Genomic DNA, 24721 nt, shown 5'->3' on the forward strand with positions numbered 1-24721 from the left:
TTCCTTCCTTCCTTCCTTCCTTCCTTCCTTCCCTCTTTATATAATGCAAGGCATGAATATAAAGTATTCCTCCCCCCAGACAACTTAAGCCATAGAAAGGAGATTAGACATATTCAAAAATGACTGTAACACAAAGCGACAGTGTAATAAATGCCGTTAGGGAGTGAGTGAACTTTATGTATGCAGCTGTGTCCGTGCTTTCCCACTTTGGTCAGCAGCTTATCAGTCATGGCAGGGGCCTCAGTTCCCTAGGTGGCCCAGTTTTGGGATGTGCCCTTAGGAGTTGTTCCTGGAAGTTTAGCCTAGACTCCGTTTCTTCTGCCTTTTCATGGAGTCTGTAAGCTATTTAATAAATGTAATAAATATCCTTTTGTTGGGGGTGGGGGAAGAGCAAGTGAGTTTTAAAGGCACGTTGTTCTCGACTTTCACTCACCCTTATTTCTCCAAGGTAACTAAATTACAAATTATTTCAGTGTTATTCTAGGGTTTTAAAATAGTTCTGTATTATTTTGACCTTGCTTACCATTTATATATTTAAGTAATATTAAAATTTTTCCTCCAACTGCTATCCAAAAGTTGGGGATCACTTTTATTTGCACAAATACCATGTTTGCTAATTGAGTAATCTTAGGAAGCTGAGTAATAAAAGTTTTAAAAAGTAATAATAATGGATCAGAAAAGATAAAGGATCCATTAGCTTAACTGTAGTTCATCGTCCTTTGTTATATCCTTCTTAGCAGTTATCACAGTTATCTTGTTCATCTATTTGTGTATTATTGGTTTTTGTTTCTTACTAGAACTGAAGCCATAGGGCAGGCTTATTCTCTTAGTATCTCCAAAATCTAGCACAGTGCTTGGCCCAAGTTAAGTGCTCAATTATTAAATGAATGGTCTGCTTTAAATAGCAGAATAAATATTTTTTTAAATGAGAGAAAGGAATTCAGTTCAACACATAGTTATTGAATTCCTACCATGTGAGAGACACTAGACTTTTTTTTTCCTTTGCCTCTTTCCATGGATGAAAAAAAGGATGACTGATTAAAATCTGCCCCGGATCCTTCTGGTTTTAAACTCTGATTATATCTAAGGTTAGTTTCTTGGTTAATACTCTAGTTTTTATGTTTTGGTTACACAACAGTAATATTTAATACATTTTTTAAAATGGCATTTGAAGAAGGAAGGAAATTTTATAAAATTTGGGGGCATCTCCATGAGATCCTGTCATTTAGTTGGGCAGAGTAATATGCTTTAATTAAGACTTGGAATTACTCTCATAAACTAACCCTTAGGTCCTCTGTGTTGGAATCACCCTCATACTACTTTCCTAGGGGCCTTTAGAAATAGCTCATTCTATGATTGGAATTTCAAGTCAAAACACATTTATCTGAGCAGAATTTTAATGATTTATCAAAGAGGGGAGGGATTTTCCCAAACATCTGAATTTACCAAATTACTGATCCCATCAGCTATGTTTTCTCTTAAGCACCTTTCTTTAAACAAAGCAATTACTGTTGAAATCATCAAATGTATTTTTCATAAAAGCTTTTGACTAAGTTTTGTTTGATTAGCCGGAATCCAGTAAAAGTAAATATTGTTAGAGAAGGTACTTTCAGAGCCCTTTCTTTTTAGTCATTGAATTAGCTTTTTAAAAGCAGTGTTCTTTGGAGAGAGTAAGAGCCTTTTTTTCCAGCTGTCCTATTGTGTAGCTCAAGGTCTTGCTAATACTATTATCTGGCCCTGAGATTACAGGTAATTGTGATAAAGCATAAGCTTTAGTTTCTGTAATCTCAGACAGAAATCTGTGCCCCAGGCCTTCATATCAGGTGTTTTTAAATGCAGACTCCTCTCACCTGGGATAGCCCCACCAGTCCCGAGTAAACAGTAAACAGAGGTATGTGGCAGGGATAGGGCTGTATTAGGGCCATTGTCTTTTCTTTCTTTCTTTTTTTTAATCATATGGCAGAATCTTACATACAACATGTGCTAAATGGGAAAATTATGTATTTTAAAGTAGGCATGTTTGAAACAATGACACTTTTGAATGTGACTAAAGGCCACATGTCTTCAGCTTTGCTTGTCAAATGGAGAGGCTGCCGGAACCACTCTGCTCCTTGGTTCTCATGCCCCAAAGTCCTGCAAATTGACATGTAAGTAGGCAACACACAAAGACGCTCAACCCCTTGTGAAAGTGAGTTTGGGCCCTTGGGCTGGCCTCCTTTTTCTCTGTGTGGAGTTCTTTCCAGCTTCGGTTCTTCTCTCCCATCTTAGCTTTTCAGAAAGGAGAGATTAAATGTGTCTGGTATTTCAGCATGTAAACTGCACAGGCAACATGAAGCTAGCACTCAGGCTACTGTTCAGCCTGTCATATGGAAGGAGTTGCCTCTCGGGGAGATTATAACTGTGTATGTAGCCTCACAAATGCACATTCTGCCTGGGGGAAAATGCATAGAATAGGAGGCCTTATGCTGCCACTCAGGTCTCTTTGTGGAGGGCTACATAAGAAGCCCTTACTGGCATAGTCAACTCTTGGGTTTAATGAGTCATCTTTTTGTGTGATGCCTCCTTAAAAAAAAAAAACCAGAAGGAAGAAGACCTGCATGCACTCTTCCCCAAGTGATTTGCTTTTACTGGCCCTGGAGCTTTGTCTAAGAGTTTTGTACAATCCTGATGACATCATTTACAATGCTAGTACACAGACAGTAAACAAAAAATAATTTAGCTTTCGGGCATCTAGACAAAACTTAAATGGTCCAATTTAGAGAAAGGATAATAAGCTTTATAAACAGTGAGCACATGAGCTTAAACAACAAGCATGACCCCAATCCTTTTTGGAATGTGACGCATTGAAGGATGGCTATAGAGAAAACGAGAGCTTGACGCTCTTGAGTTATACACAGTTCAGACTTGAGTCCCTGGTCTAGTGTTAATCTCAAGCAGGATGTTCTAGGTAGTGGATAAAATACAGGCTGCCATGTGAGTAATCATTAAGCTCCTTGAGCCATAGCATTTCACCTTTAAGAAAGGAAAAGGTAATATTGCCACCTACCTCACAGGAGTGTCAGAAGATAGAAAAGATAAACATGTGGAGCTCTTTATAAGGAAGGTGTTTTGTAAATAGATAATACTATTATTATTCTCCTTGATCAAATTTCCCCAACAAATGGAGTTGATAAAACTACCACACAGGGGGTTGAGAGGATGAATTAATATATGTCAAATGTTTTAAACTATTTAATGAGACCTAAAATTGATCATCTTTCTTGATAGTCTATAAACCACCAGACTGATGTTTAGAAACATGATTAACTTATAAAGTCTTACATATGTAGTGCGGTCAATCTTTTGCCTTGTCTTCAAGGTTCGGCATGGTAGAGAATGGTGACTATATAATTAGAAGAAAATAGGTTAGGTCTTCAGAGAGAATGGCCCCGTCTTTTTTCTCTTCAAGGTTATGCCTACAAATAGCCTTTGGAGTCTTGCTAATCTTTTTTTGCCATGTCTAGGCATAGGCACTGTTTTGACCTTTGCTCTTCCAGTAAATATTTGTTTTTGATCTTGTATTTCTAAAGGAGAAACAAACTTAAGGAAAAGAAGTGGTTGATTTGTCTCACATTGTGAACTTTTTCTTATCATATTTCCTATTAGTTAAGAGAAAAATAACTGTTGTTGAAGGACCTGACATTGGTTGCCTACCTGGAAAGTTTTTAAACTCAGCCAAGTAATAAAAATAGCTTTGGTGGTTATCTTTAGAGGAGAAGGGATACCAGAAAATGTTTTATATTTATAAATTACAAAATTATCACTGACATCTCTTCCTTTTCTGTCGGTATCTTCGTAAGATTTTAGGCAACAAAACGTGAGAAGACCCGTGAGGTAGGCACCAGGCTGATCCCCACTTTTCTGTGAGGAAACCAAGGTTTAGGTTCTGTAACTTGCCCAGGATCACTAAGCTAGTAGATGTGAGGGTAAAGCTTGAATGAAGTTTATCTGACTCTAAAGCATGTGTTAGCTGCTTTGCTTTCTTTTAGGTCCTGTTATTTCTATAGGTCCTTTTTCCTATTCAGTTCAATAAGGATAAAGTGTCAGAACTTAATATTTTAACAGAAATTTCTATAGAATAAGTGCTATATTCTCTAGATTCTTTGATATAATATATAGAACATAATTTAAAATTTATTTTTTATTTTTTTAAATTTATTTTCTTTTTTTATTATTATTTATTATTATTTACGCCTACAGCACCTGGTCTTCCTAGGTGGTCTTCCATCTAAGTACTAACCAGGCCCAACCCTACTTTGCTTCCGAGATCAGACATCGGGCTTGTTCAGGGTGGCATGGCTGTAGACCATGGACCATGGCTCCACTGGGGCGTGAACCCAGAACCCTTCTGCATGTAAAGTAGACCTGCTAACCGCAATACTGTGGGACCACATCCAATTTAACATTTTCTTGATGACGTGGTTTTATTTTTTTAAACATTTATTATATTGTACTGTAGATACATTATGACATATACTCATGATAATGGATGTCAGGAAATGGAATGAGCTGCTGTTATAAGCCCCCAACCCCACTTGCCAATGCAGTGGTTCATACAAGAGAGAACTTTATTTCTCTCTAACTTAACCTACGTCCAGGATGTGGAAGGTAGGATCTGCTCTAGGAAGCCATCACAGGATTTCAGGCTAGCAGGGCAACCACGCCATTTGAAACACATGGTCTCTGAGGATGCCCCAGTTGTAGCCATTTCCAGTCAGCAGAAAGGAAAAAGAAAGTGATTCTAGGGCAAACATCTTTTAAGCAAGTAAGGCAGTCATTATCTGTGCTCACATTTCATAACTTAATAAAAAGCCCCTGCTAATTGCAGAGGAGCCTGGGAATCAAAGTCCAGCCAGACAATCGTGTGTAAGAAAAGAAGCATAGATTTTGTAGTATGCAAAGAATGATCTGCCATACATAGTATGTACCATAGCGATGTCGTTCCCACTCAAGGTGAGGTGTGCTGTTGGTAGCTCCTTGTCCTTGTTCATAGGCAAAGGTATTTCATCCTTTTTCCCTGTTCTTTACTTTTCTGCCTTTTGTTACCATTGAGCTCGATTGCTCCCTTTTATTATTACTTTTTTTTCTTTCCTAACTCTATGTGTCCTGTCATTTCCCTTGTATGTCTTCTGTGTCCTTTGTGAACCTTTTCAACTAATCAGAATAATCCCTTTCTGCACTTGAATGAGTTCATATAATATTAGTATTTTAGTTATTTATAGTTGTTTTGGTTGCTGGGTGTCGGGGGTTACTTTGCTTCCATAAGTTTTTTTTTTTTTTTAATTGGAAGTTAGAGACCCATTGTAGGAACCTAAATCTTCTCTCTAGAGAGCTAGTTTTATAATAAATATATTTATTTTCCTAGACTGAGAGTGATTGCTAAATCTTAAGAGATTTAGGAGAACAAGGAAAAGGTGGTGCCAGAGGAATTGGGAGAGGAGTGAGTTTTAAGATGGAGAGAATGTTCAGTGATAGCAGTTGCCTCAGAGAGGTCAAATAAGAGAAGAGCTGCAAAGAAGGTTGTTCTGGCATTATGTGAGAAGTTTCAGTGGAATAGTGTGGCAGGATGCCATATTTTCTTGGAAGAGTGAAGGAGTTGAGACAATAGGTAGTCTAGATTTATTTCCAGAAATTTGGTTGATTGGAGAAGAAGAAGGAGAGGGAATGATAGCAAGAGTAGGGAGAGTTTGTTGTTTTTAATTTTTTAGATAGGAGGGTCTTGAATATGGTTATAAGCTAAAGGAAAGGGAGCCATTTTAGAAGGAGAGAGAGAAAATCCAGAAGAAGGAAAGGATGATTAGCTGATGGAATACGTTTTCAGAAGAGGCAGGAGATAATTCTGGGATCAAGGGCAGAGATATAAGATTGTTTTGGAGGTGAGAGGCATATTTATCTATTAGGCATTGTAGGCATTGTGCCTAAACTGTAATCTCTTCTGAGATCTTTAAAAATATTTGAGGACATGGTTCCATAGTGTAGCGGTTAGCACTTCTACTTTACACACAGAATGTCCTGGGTTCATGCCCCAGGAGCCACAGTCCATTATCTACGGCCATGCCACCCTGAACAAGTCCGATGTCTGATCTCAGAAGTTAAGCAGGGTTGGGACTGATTAGTACTTGGATGGGAGACCATCTAGGAAGACCAGGTGCTATAGGCATCAATAATAATAATAATAATAATAATAATAATATTTGAGATCTAAAAAAATATGTTGACCCTAAAATATGGATGTTTAATTATATGTTTATAAAACATAATATGATTTATTGTTATATTTATATTTATTGTTATATTTAATATGGACAAACATTATATTTGAAAGCAATTTATAGGTAAGATTTTTCTCAATTAGCAGAAATTCCCAAGTGAGAAATCAGGTCTTAAAATGATTCTACAAGGATATTACTCAGCAATAAAAAGAAGGAAATCCTGCTATTTGCAACAATGTGGATGGACTGTGAGGGCATTATGCTAAGTGAATAAGTCAGGCAGAGAAAGACAAGTACCATATGGTCTCACTAATATGTAGACTCTAAAAACAAAACAACCTCCTTACCACCACCACCACAAAAATCAGACTCAAAGATCCAGAGAACAGATTGGTGGTTGTCAGAGATGGGAGTAGGGGTCTGTGAAATGGGTGAAGGTGGGAAAAGGTACAAACGTTCAGTTATACCATAAATCCTGGGGATGTACACTGTGGTGACATCTGTTAATGTCACCACATCAGTTGGTGACAACAGTTAATAAATATACTGTATTGTATATTTGGAAGTTGTTAACAGAGTAGATCTTAAAAGTTCTCATCACAAGAGAAAAATTTTTGAAACTTTGCGTGTGGTGATGGATGTTAACTAGACTTATGTAGTGATCATTTTTCAGTATATACAAATATCAAATCATTACGCCGTACATCTGAAACTAATATAATATTATAGGTCAATTATATCTCAATAAAAAAGCAAACAATGAAAAACCCTGACTCTACAAGGAATAATTGTATTTTTTTAATTAAGTTTATTGGGGTAACATTGGTTAATAACAATTATATAATTTTTGGGTTTACATTATAATTTGACATCTACATATTCTATTGTGTGATTATCACCCAGAGTCCAGTTTCCTTCAGCTACCATATATTTGATCCCCTTTACCCACTTCACCCTCCCACAGGAATAATTGCATTTGAACAACAGAAAAAGTAAGCATGGTGAAGGACAGAGTTAAGCTTAGAAATGGAGCTGAAAGTTGATGTTCTTTAGCTGAGCATACCTTCTCAGTCTTTGAAGTAAGAATCAAAGTTATCTTTTTAGAGTTAGGGAAACAGAAGCAAAAGGCTTAGGAGAGCAAAGAAAGTTTGTATTAGTTGCTATGGGAAAGAAGATAGCTTGACAAGACACAAGTACAAGATTTTATAGCAGCATTAAGACAGTTGTGATAAGGATACATAAATAAATCCATTGAAAAAAGCAACAAAAATTAGACATACATTTGACTACATAAATTTATAAAAGAAAAAAATACGAGAGTATTGCAAAATAATAATTAGATGAAACAATTGAAAAACTGTTTTAGGAAAGCAAGATGTCACAAATAATGAGTAAGGAGAGGGAAGATCCAAATAGCACAAAAATTGTTCGATGTTTATTTTTATTAGCTACAGAATTTTATCAGTCAAATAGATCTGTAAGAATTTTAACAAGACACAGCAGTACCATACCCCACAAACTTCTCACTTCTGAGTCCTATTCCTTAAACTGCTTTCAATTTTTTTCACCATTTCTTTTGATATTTTGCTGCATATTTTTAACAACATACTTGAACTGCTCTTCTTGAGTTTTCAGTTTTAGATATTATCTAACGACTTCCTGTGACGGATTTATTGCTTGTATGCTCCCTAACTTCCCCTTCATCCTAGCCTTCTGATAAAATTATGATTTTTGGTTAAGTCAGTATTCAGTGTTTATTATGACTATGGAAATGGTATGTATATATTAGCTATGTAGATTACTATATTTTCTCTTTTTGCTTAGTTTTTTTTTTCTGTTTCCTGGAGTTAATAATTGCCTTGTCTTTTGTTTGGTTGGTTTTCTATGAATTTGTCTCTAATTTAAACTCTCCAACCAAAAGGTCAGTCTTCTCTCAGTTCATGTAAACACATTAGGTATTCCCTAAATTTCAATTTATTTTTTTCAAGATTACTCTCCTAGAGTACTGCTTCACTTAATTTGTCCTCCTGCTTTAATTCAGCCCAGTTGCTTTCTAAATCCTTTATCTTCATCATGGATGTTACTTGTCTTTCTCAAGTTCTATTCCATATTACCTGGAGCCTATGTTTTTCTTTTTCCTTATACTTTAAAAAAAAAATTAGATTACATTCTCCAGTAGTTTTCTGAGAAAGGATGCATGCAAAATAAAATTTGAGGGATCTTGTGTCTCTGAATATGTCTTTATACTACTCTTACACTTGATTGATAGTTTGTGTAGGTATAAAATTCTATGTTGCAAATAGTTTTCCCTTAGAATTTTAAAGACATTTCTCCCTTATCTTTTAGCTTTCCATATTGCTCTTGAAAAATCTAATGCCATTCTGATTTGTGATCTTTCACAAAGTAACCGTTGGTGTGGATCTTCTTTGATTGTCTTAAGACTCTTTCAGTGTGGAAATTCATATTTTTTAGTTCTGAGAAGTTTTCTGGAATTATATGTTTGATATTTTCTTATGTCTGTCCCTGGAATTGTTACTCAGACATTGTACCTTATGAATTCATGCTCTAATTTTTTTATCTTTTGCTCTATTTTATATATTTTTTTATTGTACTTTCTGTGAATATCTTTAACCTTTCCAATCCTGTTGAATTCTTAAAATATCTACTACTATATTTAAAATTTGTATTCACTTTTTTTTTTGTCTTGAATTCATGAATAGAAGATTTTACCTTGCCCTTCTGAGACTATTGTAGTATTTCTTTTCTTGTTTTGTTTTTGTTGTTTTTGTTGTTGTTGTTTGCTTGTGTATATGTCTCCTGCATTTTTTCTTTTTCTTTGAATTTCTTTTTTTATTTGTTATTTTTAATGTGTTTTTCATATAAGAAGCTTTCCTCAAGTTTTTGGATCTTTTGGATATCTGTTCAAGTACTGAGCAGGGAAGGGTATTACAGGTAAGTATGTAGATTTTAGTGTAATCATTCTGTTTTTAGTAGAGTAGCTCTACCTTCAACTGTTCTTGGTGTTCCTAAATTCAAAGTTCTAATGATTCAGCCTCTTAATAGAAAATAAACCTTTAATGTTATATCTGGATGGAGGAAGGGTAGTAACTTTGCTACACAAGGTTGGGGAGAGAATCTAGAAATAATAACTGCTTCTTATTGTAGACTTTTCACCCAACTATATTATCTCAGGCTGCCACAACAAAAGATCACAGACTGTGTGACTCAAACAACAAAAATTATTTTCTCACAGCCCTGGAGGCTCAAGATCAAGGTCAAGCAAGTTTCTGGGGATGACTCTTTCCCTGGCTTGCAGACAGTTTCCTTCTTGCTGTGTGCTCATATGCTTTTCTTGGTGTGTACATGTGTTGAGAGGGATCTCTTCTAATACCTCCTTCTTATAAGGACACTAATCCTACTGGATTAGGGCTCCCACCCTTCTGACTTCATTTAACCTTAATTGTTTCCTTACTTTAAATACAGACTATGGGTTAGAGCTTCAACATATGAATTTGAGGAGGTACAGACATTGAGTCTATAACACCAACCTTCTGCTTTTACCTTTATTTATACTCATGCCTTCAGAGGTACTTGTACCTACAGTTTCTAAGTCTTTCTAGTATTATGTAAAAGGTGGGCTTGCTTCTTGTCATCTTTCCTTAATACAGACACTTAATTTTTTAGTGTCTTTTAGTCTACCATAATAGTTATTACGTGTTTGTCTAATTTCCATCTTCCAAAATTTTCTTAATAACCCTTATCTGCTGCTATCTTTAACTCTTTGAGTCTGTATCTTCTTTTATTGAGACATAATTAACATACCATAGAAATTTATCCTTTTAAAGTATACAATTCAGTGATTTTTACTCTGTTCACAACGTTGTGCAACCACCAATTCCAGAACATTTTCATCAACCCAAAAAGAAAACCCATACCAATTAGCAGTCACTTCCACTTCCCCCTACACCCAACCCCTGGCAAGCACTAATCTACTCTCTGGACATTTCATGTAAATAGTTCTTTCTGTCAACAAGGGAATTGGTAAACTGTAGTATATTCAACAATGGAATATTATGCTGCAATGAGAATTAATGAACAACTACTCACAGCTACATGGATGAACCTTTCAGTGAGATGGCAATGCAGGGCTGGGATCAATTCACTGTTAGAGATCTGGACTGGAGATCAATTCACCTTTTCTTGATGAATTGGATTATTTGAGCCATGTGAGTTTTCTCAGGAAAGATTTCTGCAATCAATTACAGAAATGTCTTATACTACCAACAGGTGAACTGGATAGAATCTTGCCCAGATTGTCCAAAGAGAAGTGGTCATTAGAGAGAAATTCTACTTCTTTGCTACCTCTTACTTCATGTACTGCCCCTCATTTGTTCATTTTCTTCTCAAGTGCAAAATGCAGGATCTGAGAAAGAAATGGTGCTGTCATCAGTTCTAAAATTGAACAGAATGTTTCCTCAGTTAGTAAATGGAAAAATTAACTTTAAAGTGTCTTTATGTAAGTTCTGCGAAATACCAAGACATTAATTTGTGGTCTACTTTGCAATCATGATATTCGTGTTTATGTCAATTAATTAGTATTAATCATGGTCATTTTCAACTTTCTAAATTTCTCTAAGAATTTTCCTAATTCTCTGATTCAGTGGAAATTATTCATACTCATGAGATTAAAGTTCAAGGTTTTGCCCTACCACTTACAGGTTGTGTGACCTTGAGCAATTTCCTCACTTGTAAAATGAAGATATTTTATCTGACTCCCAGGTGGGTTGCAAGATTCCATGAGATAATATATGTGAAATTTTTTAGTAAACTGTTGTTCAAGTTATGAAAGTGATTAAGACCTTACCCTGTTTACAGCAATAGTAAGCATTGAAGATAGCAATATATCTCTCTAGATGCTAGGATAGTGTCTAGAAACACTTTATGCACCTAGCATGCACCTGTCTCAATAAATAGGCCAATGAGCATTCTGATTGGTACATTAGTTTGATCCTTTCATTTATACTGTTGGGAAAATACATAGATGCTTTACGTTAACATTTGGTTTGTCTGCATATCACAGAAAAAAATAAAAATAACATGATTTTAAAAGTTAGAAGATTATTTCTCTTCTGTGGAAAAGAGATCTGAAGAGAGGCAACCCACAGCTGGTATGGTATTTTCTAAGATGTAATCAGGGACTCAGGCTTCTTTTTCCTACAGTATCCTAACCATAGAGTCTTTTACCTCATGACTCATGAGGACTGAAGGAGCTCTTTGTTATCCCCCAGTGTAAATAAGAGACAGCTTTCAGTAGAATCAGTTCCATTTAAGTGCTTTCTAGAAGACCCACACAATATTGTGGTTATATTTCATAGCTTAATCACATGACTAAAGCCTAGCTGCAAGAGAAGCCTGAGAAATACGATCTTTCTGCCAGTAGTCATGAGCCCAGGTAAAAGTTGGAGTATATTTGTAAGGAGGAAGAGGTTGCTGGAGTTGACAACTAACAGTCTTTGCAACAGCATTATATAAATTTATGGATGTTTGTTACAAACTGCTCTCCCCTTCCCTCCTAACACACACAAACCCCCCTTACATTTATATATGCATTGCCTATTTCATTTTGTTTCCTGGTTAAATTAGTCTACTTCAGTGATCTTGTGTCCAGGAATTCTTTAATGGAGTCAGTGCATGGTGATTGACCAACTTTAAGAGAGTGACCTTTATGTTAAAGAAAATTAACTTTATTATACTTATTATCACTTATATCACTTATTATACTTATTACTTATATCATATATCACTTTTATTGTAGGACAAAAAAATTATTTAAAATTGTTCCTGGATTATGATTGGCCCCAGAGACTTGAATGTACTCTCAATAGGATAAAAGAAGCCTGGATAATATCATTTGACCGTTTCATTTTAAAAATTATGTCCATTCAGGGAGTATGAAAAAATATTTGAAATAATTTCATTGTTGCCATGATTTATTTTGCTTGCTTCGTTTAAAGAAAAACATTGGCAATGAGATTATAGACAGAAATATGGAAAATTTGAGGGCTTCATTTGAGCAAGCCCAAGAACTTTCCATCACTGATTAAGAGGGAAAAGAATGAGGAAAGACTTCAGTTTCTTTATCTGTAAAATGAAAGGAGTTGAATGATATGATCTTACAGTGCTGCTCCTTGAGCTTTTGTAATTCAGGAGCCCTGGTGAGAATAGTAATGAAGTGACTGGCTACTGGTTTCAAGTACAACCAAGAGAGGCCAGTGGGACAGTCTGTGGGAGCATGTCAGTGAATTCAAGTCCTGTTGAAGAGGAATAGTGTGTTCAATGGAAATTGAGAAGGACAAGGAATTTTCAGTTCAGGGGATTTGATAGGTCCCCATTGTGAAAGAAAACTGACCAGGTATTCATGGGAAGAGAAATGTGGGTTCTGGGTTTTGAGTTTTTTTGTTTTTTAACATATAGGCCATGAACTCTCAGGGAAGCTATAGATGAACCTAGGAGGTTCGTGAATGCTCTAAAATTATACACAACATATGAAATTATATCCACTTTTCTGTGAGAAAGCATCTGTAGCTTTAATTAGATTCTTATCATGACCTAACTAAAAGGCCTCTCACCCTTAAAAATGAATGGTAGAGACTCCAAATGATTAAAATGGATAAAGAGTGACACTTTAGTGGTCCTTCAGTGGGTCATGGTTATTGTGGTGTTTTCAGAGTAAGCTAGGTTTCAATCACAAAAGACACAAAAGTAAGGGGTGAGAACAATGTGTAGAATGGAGAGGAAGCTTAATAGGGAGCTTATTAACTTCCCAAGGTCACACAGCTAATAATGCCAAGCCAGGATTCAAAACCGACAGTTTTATTATTAGCTGTGTGACCTTGGGCAAGTTAGTAAGCTCCCTAAGCCTCAATTTCCTCAGCTGTAAAATGGAAATAATAAGTACCGCAAATGGTAGTCGTGAAGATTAAATGAGATAATGCAGATTGAGCACTCAGTACAGTGCTTGGCACGTAGTAGGTATTAGGTAAATACCTCTCTCCTCACAAGGTTTTAAATTTTCTATATTTAAGGCCTTTATTTTTTATTTCACTTTTGAAAAACTGGTCCTCATTAAGTCCACCTTCAGAAAACTACTCAGTGATGCTCACACTCAAGATCATATCTTATTAAGTGGTTAGTTTAGAGGTTCTTTCCTATTCAAATTTGTAAGCTGAGTGTATAATAATCACACGTGGGACTTGTTGCCTGGCAGCACGTGTCCCTGAGTGGTAGTACATGGCTTGCATTGTAATGTCATCAGTGCAGAGGCCAGCTGGCTGGACATGTACTGCCACATGAGCTTGGAACTCCGTTCCTCAACAAAACAGCAGCTAGCATTAGGGTTAACAGAAAATGACAAACCAGGCATAGATGAGGGAGGCGCCAGCAGAGCAGCGGGATGTCCTTTGATTTGCTTCTGTTATTTGCATGTCTTTCTTGTGATGTCTGTGAAATGTTCAGAATGACAAAGTTTTTAAAAGACCTGCTGACTCCGCCTGAAAAATGTGAAAAACCTCCCGTTTAGAGACCTATTATGTCCAGCTAGCCTGCATTTTCTATATCTTTTTTCTTCATTTTTTATTAATGCAAACATTTGCATGAAGACAGAACCTTTGTTTCTTAAAGAGTTCATCTGCTCCTGCTGCTTACTGGCCCTGCCATGCAAGAACACAACAGAACCTTTGTTACACTTTCAGCAAAGCTGTTTATGAACGGTGGCTTACTGAGGACTGCTTCCTGTGCTGTGTGCTTCCATTTTGTCTAAAATGAAAAAAAGAAAATAGTTCTTAGAAGTGAAAAGAATTTGGACTTTCTTTTATTCAAGTCCTGAATGTTGAAATGATAAGTAGCCCCCAAATTTGTGAGGAACTGGTAATTGCATTGAGTGTATTTTTTTACTTTACCTTGAACATAATGAGGCTCTTAGTAATAATGGAAGGGACAAGTGCTTTCTCATTGGAATAGAGAGAAGGAACAGTAAAAAGGCAACAGAGAGAGAAGTTGAGAACAGGACAAAAGTGGCTTCCTGTAAGAACGCTAATATTGTAACAGAATGTATTTTGGTACTTAGTGTTTCCCACCTGGGAGGCACAGTCCTAAAATGGTTGAGTTGAATAAAGAATAGCATTGCTGTGTATAAATAGTAATTCAGTTTATGTATTCATTTAGTAAATATTTGAATGACTGCTATGTGGGAGACACTGAACGGTCCTGAGTGTTAAAGGGAGTAAAAGACAAACAAGTCAATGTACCTATCTGTCTTTAAGGAGTAGGACAGAAATAACAGAAATAACTCTATATATAACAGAAATAACTCTATATAACAGAAATAACTCTATCTTAAGGTAGAAATGTAACAGAAATAACACTATATCAAGATAGAAAATACCATTGGAAATATTCAAATAGGTGTTTAGGGAGTCCAGGAAAAGGAAGATTGCTTCTGGCTGGGAGAGAATTAGGGAACGCTTCATGAAGAAGATGGCATTTAATTTGAGCATGGCAGGAAAGGTGGGCTTGGGCATTGCAATATTCCTAAGAGTGATGGCCCCAAAATTATGTTGTTCTGGTAAAAGTAGAGTACAGAGATATTTTTGCAGGGTACTTTGGTGTTTTACCCCATTAATTTAGATGGTACGTTCAGTGTTGGCATGAGTTTTCTATATAAACTAAACTAGGGCCTCTCTGTCAAGCCTATGCTGTTCTAATCATTCACCCCATATGACTTTTGTGCCCTTTGGCCTAGGCTTTTGGGGCATCTATAAATATCTACACTAGCATTCTTTACTTTCATAACAAAAATAGAAACTCAAAGGGATTATTGAGCATTATTACAGCCATATCCTATAAGTAGGGTGTAGACATAGTTCGAGTGGGGATTTGACACATGAAAACTCTCAATTGAAAAAGAATCCCCACCTTCATACAGAGCCCAGGAGGGGATCAGGAATTCAAAGCCCATGAATTTTCAGCAGCCTCAAGTTAGGTCTCTTCTGTATCTTTCTGCCATTTGATTAAATGAGATCCTGTTACTGTTACGTGAGTTGCTATGTCAACTAAGTTTTATGAAAGTTTGAATATAAAATGCTGAGTAATTGATGTTATTGCATTAGTACTTTGTTTCAGTAATATCACTAATCCATATATTCATAGTTAAATTGCATGTTATCAGATATAATTGCTGATAATCTATAAATGCACGATTTTCCCCAACTGCTACAACTGTTGATGATTATATAACACAATTTTTACCCTGTAACTTCCCCCCCTGACATGACATAATGAGTAGTACATGATTTATTCCATGTTTGTCAATTTATAGTTTTTTTTTTTAACTTGTGCTGCTTTGGGGAAAATAGTTTTGTGAATGTTTATGGAGTCAACTTGATAACTATACTGCTCTACAAGTAACTATTTTTGCAAAGCTAACGTCATGACAATTATTACTTGGGTTCTTCACGTGTCCCATAGATTGTAACTGTGGGAAACTTAAGTGCTACTTTAGATTTCTCTGACATTCAGGCCATACAGTTTGTTATGGTCAGCTAGCTGAGTGCTTTAAGTTTGGAGCTCTGTGAAAGCCTCCTTAAAAAATACAAGACTCCAACCTACTAATTCTGTATTATGAGATTTAGGCTCGAAATACTGGAGCAGTAGAATTTAAGCACTTAGCCTTAATTGACATCCCCAAAATATCAAAAATCACTAGTTTTAGGAAGGAGAAGGGAAGAGAGAAGGGTTAATAGTTGTCTAGAGACTGAATGTCAAAACACTCAGCTTTGTACAGCTGTTAACTTGTACAGTACCCTTATTGGTTGGGGGAAGTAAATTTTAACTTTTCATTCCCTACTGTACATAAAGATCTTTAGTCACCTCTAGTTTTCTGGTTGTCACAGGTGATGTTAACACATGTGTAATGCTTTGTTTGTCCTTGGCTTTTCTTTTAGTATTTAAGTTTGACTAACTGGAGAGCAACATTTTGGTGGTTTGGAAGCCCAAGCAATTTATTAGTTTTGTCTGTTTTATAATTAACTATTAATGTAAAAGGTCTTTCCTTAATTTTTAAATTTGTTCTTAGAAAATTCCATCTGATACATGTCACGTTGTATAGCACTTTAAGAGCTTCAATATAGTGCTGTGTAGACTGAAAGCCTGCATTCAAATCCTGTCTCTGTTGCTGACCAGCCCTTTAGATGAATTACACATTGGAGTCCTTTATTTATCTATAAAATGGAGATAAAATAAAAGTACCCATCTCATAGGATTGTTGTGAGGATTAAATAAATGAATACCAATAAAATGCTTAGAATGCTATTGTCAGTGGGAACCGGGATTGGTTTTTAGCTTTTTCTGTATTGTTTGACTCTTTAAAAATAATTACATGTTTAATTAGAGATAAACTTTTTTTAAAATTTAAAATTCAACTGTCTGATTTACCAATTTAAGCTGCTTTTCTATATTAACAATGGAGAGCTGAAATTTCTAGATAATACAGTGTTAAATGGCATACATTGTAGGTTTTTAGATCTTTCTTGTTTTTGAGAGGTAGTGAGTTGTAGTGGGAGGGCACGGGCTTTGAATCAAATCTAGGTTTGAATCCCAGCCCAGCCACTGATCAGATTTCTTAACCTCTCTGAGCTTCAAAAAACGTCTATTACCTACCTCATTGGGTTATATAAGGATTACATGTGCTAGTTTTTCTCATTTCCCCATCTCCTTGGTCAAAGGAAATTGGTCTAGTGTGGTCTAAGATCAAAGATAGTTGTATATGGGAGATAAAATATTTCACCAGAACATACTGTATCTCTAGATCAGGACATACCAGTAAAGGTAGAGTGTGTAAATAATTAATTTTAGAGGTCTATTAACTTTTTAAACCATTGAGCTATCTATTTGTACTTCACAAGATCAAATATTATATTGTATTAGTGATTTATAAATGATATTGAACTTGAAGCTTCTTAACAGTTTACATGACAGGTTGTTGATTAACAGCATTACTTTTCTTACCTCAGAGGAGGGTCTTAATTTAATTCAACATTTATTTGTGCCAACTGGCATCTGAATCTCAGAGACATCAAAAACCAAACTGTGTCTCAGAAGGACTCTGGCAAAGGAGAAAAAAGTCAGATTTAAAGTTGAATACATGTATATACTCTGCTTTTCTCTTACACTGCTATTACTCTTGTATATATCAATATCACATCATGTGAATTTTTTTCAGTAAGACTTGTTTATTCTAGAATAGGGACTGTGTACTAAACAATAATAATAATAATAATAGTTTTCTAACTAATGTTGTAGGTGGAAATTCTAGGCCCCTCAAGCAAAAATTTCCAAATGGGACCCCTTCTCATTTAATTACAAAATAAACAGCTAATACTTTGATGGTATTTACGCTTTGGAAGGGAATAAAAAGAAATAGTTTTGGACTTTCCCCATATAAACTAGAGCCTCCTGAGTAGCAGTTAATAAGTGAATGCTTCCCACAAGTTTAAAGGCTATAGCTAAAATGGATATATGATTGTGTACTGTTATTATCTGTGTAGGATTTTATATAGCCCAGGAAATTTTGGAGATAATGTATAAATATCCTTGGTTGGATGAACAGAACTTTAAATAAGTGAGTAAGGGGCTATAGTAGGTTGGTCTCGGTGTTCATTAGTGTTAAAACTCTATTGTCTTGTGAGTTTTATAATGTCTGAGAGGGTACATAGTATCAATTATAATAACAACAATAATAAAAATAGCTAATATTTATTGCACACTTACTATGTGCCAAGTAGTATGCTAAGATTATTACATGATTTTTTTTTTAATCAGTACAACTGTAGGTGGTAGGTACGATGCCCCAGTTTTATAGAAAAAGGCAGAGAGATTAGGTGACTTGCTTAAAGTCTCACAGTTACTATTTCCAGAGCTAGAAATCAAATCCAAGTCAGCTTGATTGCAGCACTTACATTTTTAGCCATTGCAATAAATCACTACATCATTTTAACCTGTAGAATCAGTATGTAGCAATAATAATACAATCATTAATATGTTACCTTCTATACATATGTAATGTTTTCCTAAGAAGTTGTTTATTATTAGGCATATCATTCTTAGTATCATACCCATTTTATAGCAGGAATGTCTATGATATGAGATTAAGTGATCAGTAAGAGATGATTCAACAGAACCAAGAAGTTTCTGATCTACAGTTGCCTTCACTTGAGAAGATCATGTAAAGATCATACAGTGTTTACTAATATTTCACTTAGATTTTTCAGTGACTCATGTTTAAGTTATAAGTGCTTATCTCAGACAGTGATGCTGTCGAGCAAGACATGGATGCTTGGGTTTTAGTATGAATTTCAGAACAACAGAGTCTCACTGGGATGTGTTACAAAACATACTTAATCCTGGTCTAGTGGAAGTTGAAGCAAAGCAGAAGAGAAAAACCAATCTGAAATGTTTTTCCTTTTTTAAGAGGGCAGCTAAGGTGCCCAGATATCTTTGCCCTCCAGGGGTGCAGGTGTGCAGTTTTTATTCTTTAATCATTCACATAAATTAAAGCCTATTCCTTTGCATTTAAAAAATAATATAAAACGAAACTCTCCATGTTTTATTGCCAGGCAAGAGCTTTGAACTTCTGTCCCATTGAAGTTTGATAAACTGCAAGGATTTTCCAGGGTTGGGTGGTGCACTTAACCACAGAGGGAACATTGGACTGATAAGAGCTGCAGGTGAAGGAAGCCGCCAGAGAGCAGCAATTAGAGCTCTTCGTGCTGGCTTGTGTGAAATTCTCCGCAGGGAGGAAACTTTTTCTGCTTCTCCTGGATCTTCTTAGCTTCTTCCCTTCTCTCACAGATGAAAAGAGCACCAGGCTTTCTGTTTCCACTTTGCGAACTAGGGATGAGTAGGGTGAATACTTTGTGGTGGAGTGGTTCTTTGTAAAAAACTTCAAAATTTGAGGACAAGTTCTAACTTCATACAAATGCTGATTGGCATGCATACCTATGCAGGTGGGGAGAGAACCCTCCCCCCCAAAACTATGAATTCACATAGACACAAATGGACCACATCTCTCAGGTGGTTTTGCTATCAACATACACACTTGCCTTTGTGCTGTGTGTAAAATAAAGGTCATATTTACTTCCAAAACTGATTATGAAGTGTCCCTGATGAGGCAATATGGTACAGTGTTAAGAGCATGGATTCTTGGTATGAGACAAACTTTGGTTTGAATCTTGGCTTCTGTTTTACCAGATGTGTGATCTTGAGCAAGTTTCTTTAAATTTATAAATCTCAGTTGTAAAATGGAAGTAATCAAAATACCTACCATAGGATTATTGTGAAGACAAATAAAATAATGCATGTGAAACAGCACAGTATCTGGCACATTGTTGTTCAATAAGTTGCACAGGTGGTCGAAATTGGTAGCTGTTATTATCATTATTATATGTAATATTAAACTCTAAACATCTGATTGGTAGATGAATATTAAATAGATATAATCCTTTGTCTTTCTTTTCTCCCTTCCCCCCCTTTTTTAGTCTGTTTTCAAGAAAATTCCTCTTTTCTTTCTAGGAGGACAAAAGTACCTTGATTTTAATTGCTCTGAAAACATTTCTCCCTTGAAGGGCCTGCATATTGACTTTTAGTACTTGGAGCTAGGGAGGAGAAGTAGCAGGATTTGTTTCTAAGTATGATAGAGCTCTTTCATTCCTACCATTAAAAAAAATCTTGTATTAGCCTTAAGTAGATCTAAGTCATAAAAGCCAATGTAGCCCAAAGAAGAAATCTTTTTTTTTTCTTTCGTAAGATCAGAATAAGTGGATGGAAGAAGGGAAGGAGAATGCAGAGGTGAAAATGTAGCTGATATTAATTTAGTTTGGCTGTTTCTCCTCCCAATTTAATATATACTTAATTGTAAAACAATCAGTACCAAAAATTGGCAGATATTATCTCACAGCTTCACTCAGTTTGGCCATTTCTTAGAGAAATAGTTTTCCAGTTGGAAGAACTGTTGATGAAATACTGATTTTGTCTTCACACCTTTTGGGGGCTGGGAGGCTGGGGAACGTTTGCAGTGATTGATTGATGGTTGTTAGCTTTGGGAAGCACTCAATAGAATACGTAATGGAATGTAAACCTCGTTCATCTGGACTTTAGGCTGGTGCAAATGTGGTGGAACCTTAGGTCACCATAGTCAAATGAAGACTCTCTTGAGTAAGGCTTGGGTAGATAAACTTATTTGTTTTATAAGTTTTACTGGACCACCAGGACTTCAGGAATAGTTTTTGGAAACACTCATTTTTATTAATTTTAGGTCGTTTTTATTAATTGAAGGTAATTTCTCCATATTTTCTTGAGGAATAAAACTGTGAAAGAGACAAATGTACATCTTGGCAATAACTTCATGGAATTGCTTTTTGTCAAGATATTCATCATTTTAGGGTTTTTTTTTCTCACTCTCCAAAAGAAAGTTGTGGTTTTTTTGTTCTTTTTAAAATTGTTTTCGAATGGTAAAGGGAAACACTAAATTGGATGTTTCTATGTGAAATGTGCCAAGATACATTGTCATACCTAAAGATAAAATTCAGGCAGAAGGAACAAGCATTTGTTGAGTGCTGGCTATGGAGTATGTTGTTTACTTCAGTAACCCTTTGAGGTAGGCTTTTAAGAAAATATATTATCAAGCAAGATAGGCACTGTGGTGTTTTACATGCATTACCTTACTTAATTCTTATAACCCTATGATGTAGGTACATATAATATTATGATTCCAAACAGTGAATATATTATTATCCACATTTTATAATAAGGCAATAGGCTTGGAGAGTAATTTGCTCAAGGTCACACAGCCAGGAATTGGTAGGGCTGAAAATGGAACTCAGGTCTCTCTGAATTCCAAAATTCAAGTTCTTAACCAGTGATTCTTAAATTTTAGGATGCAGAAGCACCACCATGGGTACTTTTATTTTTATTTTTTTTAGGCAAGGCAACTCTTGGTTGACCTCACAGATTGTAAGGACGTTGTCAGCTTACAATTTTTATTTTTTACACCTACAGCACCTGGTCTTCCTAGGTGGTCTCCCATCCAAGTACTAACCAAGCCTGACCATGCTTAGCTTCCGAGATCAGATGAGATTGGGTTTGTTCAGGATAGCATGGCTATAGACACCATGGGTACTTTTAAAGATTACTGGCCTCCAGTTAGAAATTTGTCATTAAGTCTGGGATGGTGCCAGATTATAAATTTTCATTTAACAAGAAAGATATCTTAGGTGATTCAGATCAACAAATTGATTGACCATATTTTGAGAAAGAGTTAAATTATGTTTCTTTCCATACTTGATAAAGAAGAAAAGAGGTACAAATTAAATAACTATCCAAGATTAAGTTACCAAAGACAGAGCTATGATTCAAACTCAGTTCTACCTAATTCTGCTACTCACATTCTTTCTTATAAACCCATAATTAATTCACACATTTACCAGTCACAACAAATGCAGAAAACATAATTTCTGATAATCAAGCTACACAGATTTCATAGTCTTATTATTTTCCAAGGTTAATAACTTATAACACCAATACTGAAATTTTCATGGTCCTTAAACTTTTCAGTGATTTTTTTTTAAATTAAAGAGTTGAGTTTTCTTTGCAGTCAGATCATTTATGCTTTACAAATGGAATCACTCTTCCCTGGGATAAGTTTCTTCATGCAGAAGTGGAAGAGGGTGGAAGAAAAGAACTTAAGGCATATTTGCTTAACGGTGCTCATCTTCAGCTCACCCTTATCACTGAAATGAAGAGTGAAGGGTCCATGTTAATACTGACAGCCAATCAGATGGCAGTAGGTCACATTGTACATCATCTTCCATTGTGCCCTTTGGAAATATAGCTCCGTTAGGGCTAGCAAGTTTGGTTGGCCTGTTCCAGTCCACTTCCGAGGGTAGAGCCAACACCTTGATTGACTTTCATGGCTTCCTACTAGGGTTGGGAGGACTTTTATTTTTTATTTTTTTATTTTTGTCTATCTCTCACTTTTTTTTTTCTCTCTCTCTCTTTTTTTTCCTTTTTTGCAGCTCAGCGACACGTCCTTACGTACATGGAGGATGCAGTGTGCCAGCTGCTAGAGAATAAGGAAGATATTAGCCAATATGGCATTGCCAGGTTCTTCACTGAATAGTAAGTATATAAATGTTTTGCCAATAGAGTGAACCCAGAGGAGACAGTTGGGATCAGGCAAGGTACATGAAGAATAGAGCAGAACAATGCTAACTGTGTAGTGGCAGTGAATGCTTAGTTTTGGTAGTTTGGTCCAGAGCTGCCTAAGCATGTTTTGGAACATGCCTTTGGAGCAGCTAGTTTTGTCCAGTAATAAGTCTCATGAATGGTCATGATTACAGAAGCTCAACAACTACTTGTTTGATCTATGAGATCTGTTTCTGTAGGTCCCTCTTATAATTTTTAACTTTCTATATTATTCAAAATATTCACTCTGATTTCCTTTAATCAGTGTACCTTTAGCCTGTGTTTTTCACGGCCAGCTCTTTTTCATTTAAATGTTTAGGATGATATTTCTCTGTAGTTTTCATTCTGCAGCATCTGATATCAACCATTTGTGATTTAAAAGTATTTCTAGAGGCAGGACATGTTCATAGGATATATCTTTCAAGGGTTATACTTCTTTGTAAAGCGTACTTGGGGTGTGTAAAAGTCAAAATGGTTACTACTTTTTTAACATCATGGAACTGTTTTTAGGCTGAATCAGATAATCACTTTAAAACACCTCGGCCTTCGTGAAAGGATTCGCTAAAGAAATGCAGAGCATTATTTTTATTACTGACATGCCATTACATATTTATATAATCATTTGGATTCTCTTTCCTTTTGTTCTAGTTTATTAGGAGCATAATAAGAATGGATGAGTAGCCTCTTACAGGCTTCTGTTGAAGGTAAATCATGAACTCAAGTCCATCCTCCTTGAAAACAGATTTTGTTTCTTTCTATTCTCCAGAGGTTCCTCGGAGATCAGACAGGTATTCTAATGGCCTAAACTTGGGTTTCTCTTAGTGGAATTCTCGACTCTCCTTAACTCTTTTGCTGAGCAATAGGGCTTGCAAATAAAATCTAGATTTCTATGAATTAAAATTTCAAGTTTCTGGGAAAAACAGAGAAGGAGAGCTTGTCCCTTCTTCCAGTGTTCTAAAAGAGGATGAAGTAGAGAAAAGAATCCTACTTGTTCTCCTGGTGTGGGCTGAAGCAAATAAGGTGGGCAGGGAATAAAGACAAATTGAATAGCCTTGTTTGCTTTTACAGAACTGACAAGCCTAGGGGTTAAGTTTCTAGGCCATCTAATCTGTACTAACACTCTTGAGTCTTCTTGCCAAGTGAAATATGATTCTTCGGGGGCAATGCTTCTTCCTGGCTCTTTTCGTTTTACTTCCTACCTCCCTACACCCATCTCCTTTATAAGTCTTTTCTCTATTCCATTGGCTCCTTGAGGGTAGGATTCATTACTTTTTCATCTTTGTATTCCCAGTGCCTGACACAGTGCTTAGTATATAATAGATGTTAGGTAAATGTTTGTCAAATCTACAGTTGTATCTCTATTTTAAATTATTGCAATACTATACTCTTATGCTCAACCTTGTTGATAATAAAGAATATCTCTTGTTCTCTTTTTTGTTGACTTTTTTTGATAAAGCTTTATATTCTGCCATTTAAGAAGCTGTCTGCCATGTGTGTAGCACTCAAAAATGAACCCCACTGGTCTGTGTAACTGATATTGAACTCTAGAGAGTCAGTGGTAAGGCTCATAACTGTTTCAGAATGCCTTTGACCAGAACTTTTATCTACCAGTACACTGATGAAAAAAAACTTAAAATTTTCCACAGCCTTGATAGAAATCTAGTTGCCAAGTGATCTGTTTCTTGTTCTCAGGAAACTAAAAAATATGCCATATATGTGAATGGCACATAACTAACCCTTCTATTACTCTAAGATACCATGTTGGCCTGAGGCAAGTTATTTTGAGAAGTGAACTAGCATTGAGGCTCTAAAACCCTTAAAAAAAAAAAAAAAAGACTTGAAAGATGTGGATGTATGATGGAATGGGAAGTAGTATTTTGTAGACAAGACCTGAATAGCAGGAGCCACTGATTTTACTTTGATTGTGAATTTTATTTCTCTAGTGAAAAGCCTTCTTTCTCAGGCCTCCATTTTGTACTGATTCATAGAAACAATGAAGTAAAAAGAGTACTGCCCCAAGAAGAAGAGATTCTTATTCTTGTAAGTCCTCCCTCTGTAATCTTGAGTAAATTTCTGGGCTTCAATTACCTTATCTATAAAATGGGTATAATAAAGTCTTACATGATGATAAAAATGTAATTATATTTTATAATAAACTTTTAAAAATTAAACTC

The 24721-nt window shown here is 35.7% G+C and overlaps 1 protein-coding gene and 2 pseudogenes across 2 annotated transcripts in view; 1 reads left to right on the forward strand and 2 right to left on the reverse strand.

Moving 5' to 3' along the window:
* CSTPP1 (centriolar satellite-associated tubulin polyglutamylase complex regulator 1) overlaps positions 1-24721 on the forward strand; it is a 142456-nt gene that overhangs the window by 5638 nt on the left and 112097 nt on the right. For both annotated transcript variants that reach the window (XM_039868972.1, XM_039868963.1), the window contains exon 2: positions 22379-22481. In XM_039868972.1, the coding sequence (XP_039724906.1) occupies positions 22379-22481 (103 nt within the window). The remainder of the gene's footprint in view (positions 1-22378; positions 22482-24721) is intronic.
* On the reverse strand, positions 4231-4346 carry LOC120610150 (uncharacterized; annotated as a pseudogene).
* Positions 21354-21472, reverse strand: LOC120609528 (uncharacterized; annotated as a pseudogene).

This window comes from Pteropus medius, unplaced genomic scaffold (genome assembly GCF_902729225.1).
Source record: "Pteropus medius unplaced genomic scaffold, Ma_sr-lr_union100, whole genome shotgun sequence".
NCBI classification, from domain to species: domain Eukaryota; kingdom Metazoa; phylum Chordata; class Mammalia; order Chiroptera; family Pteropodidae; genus Pteropus; species Pteropus medius.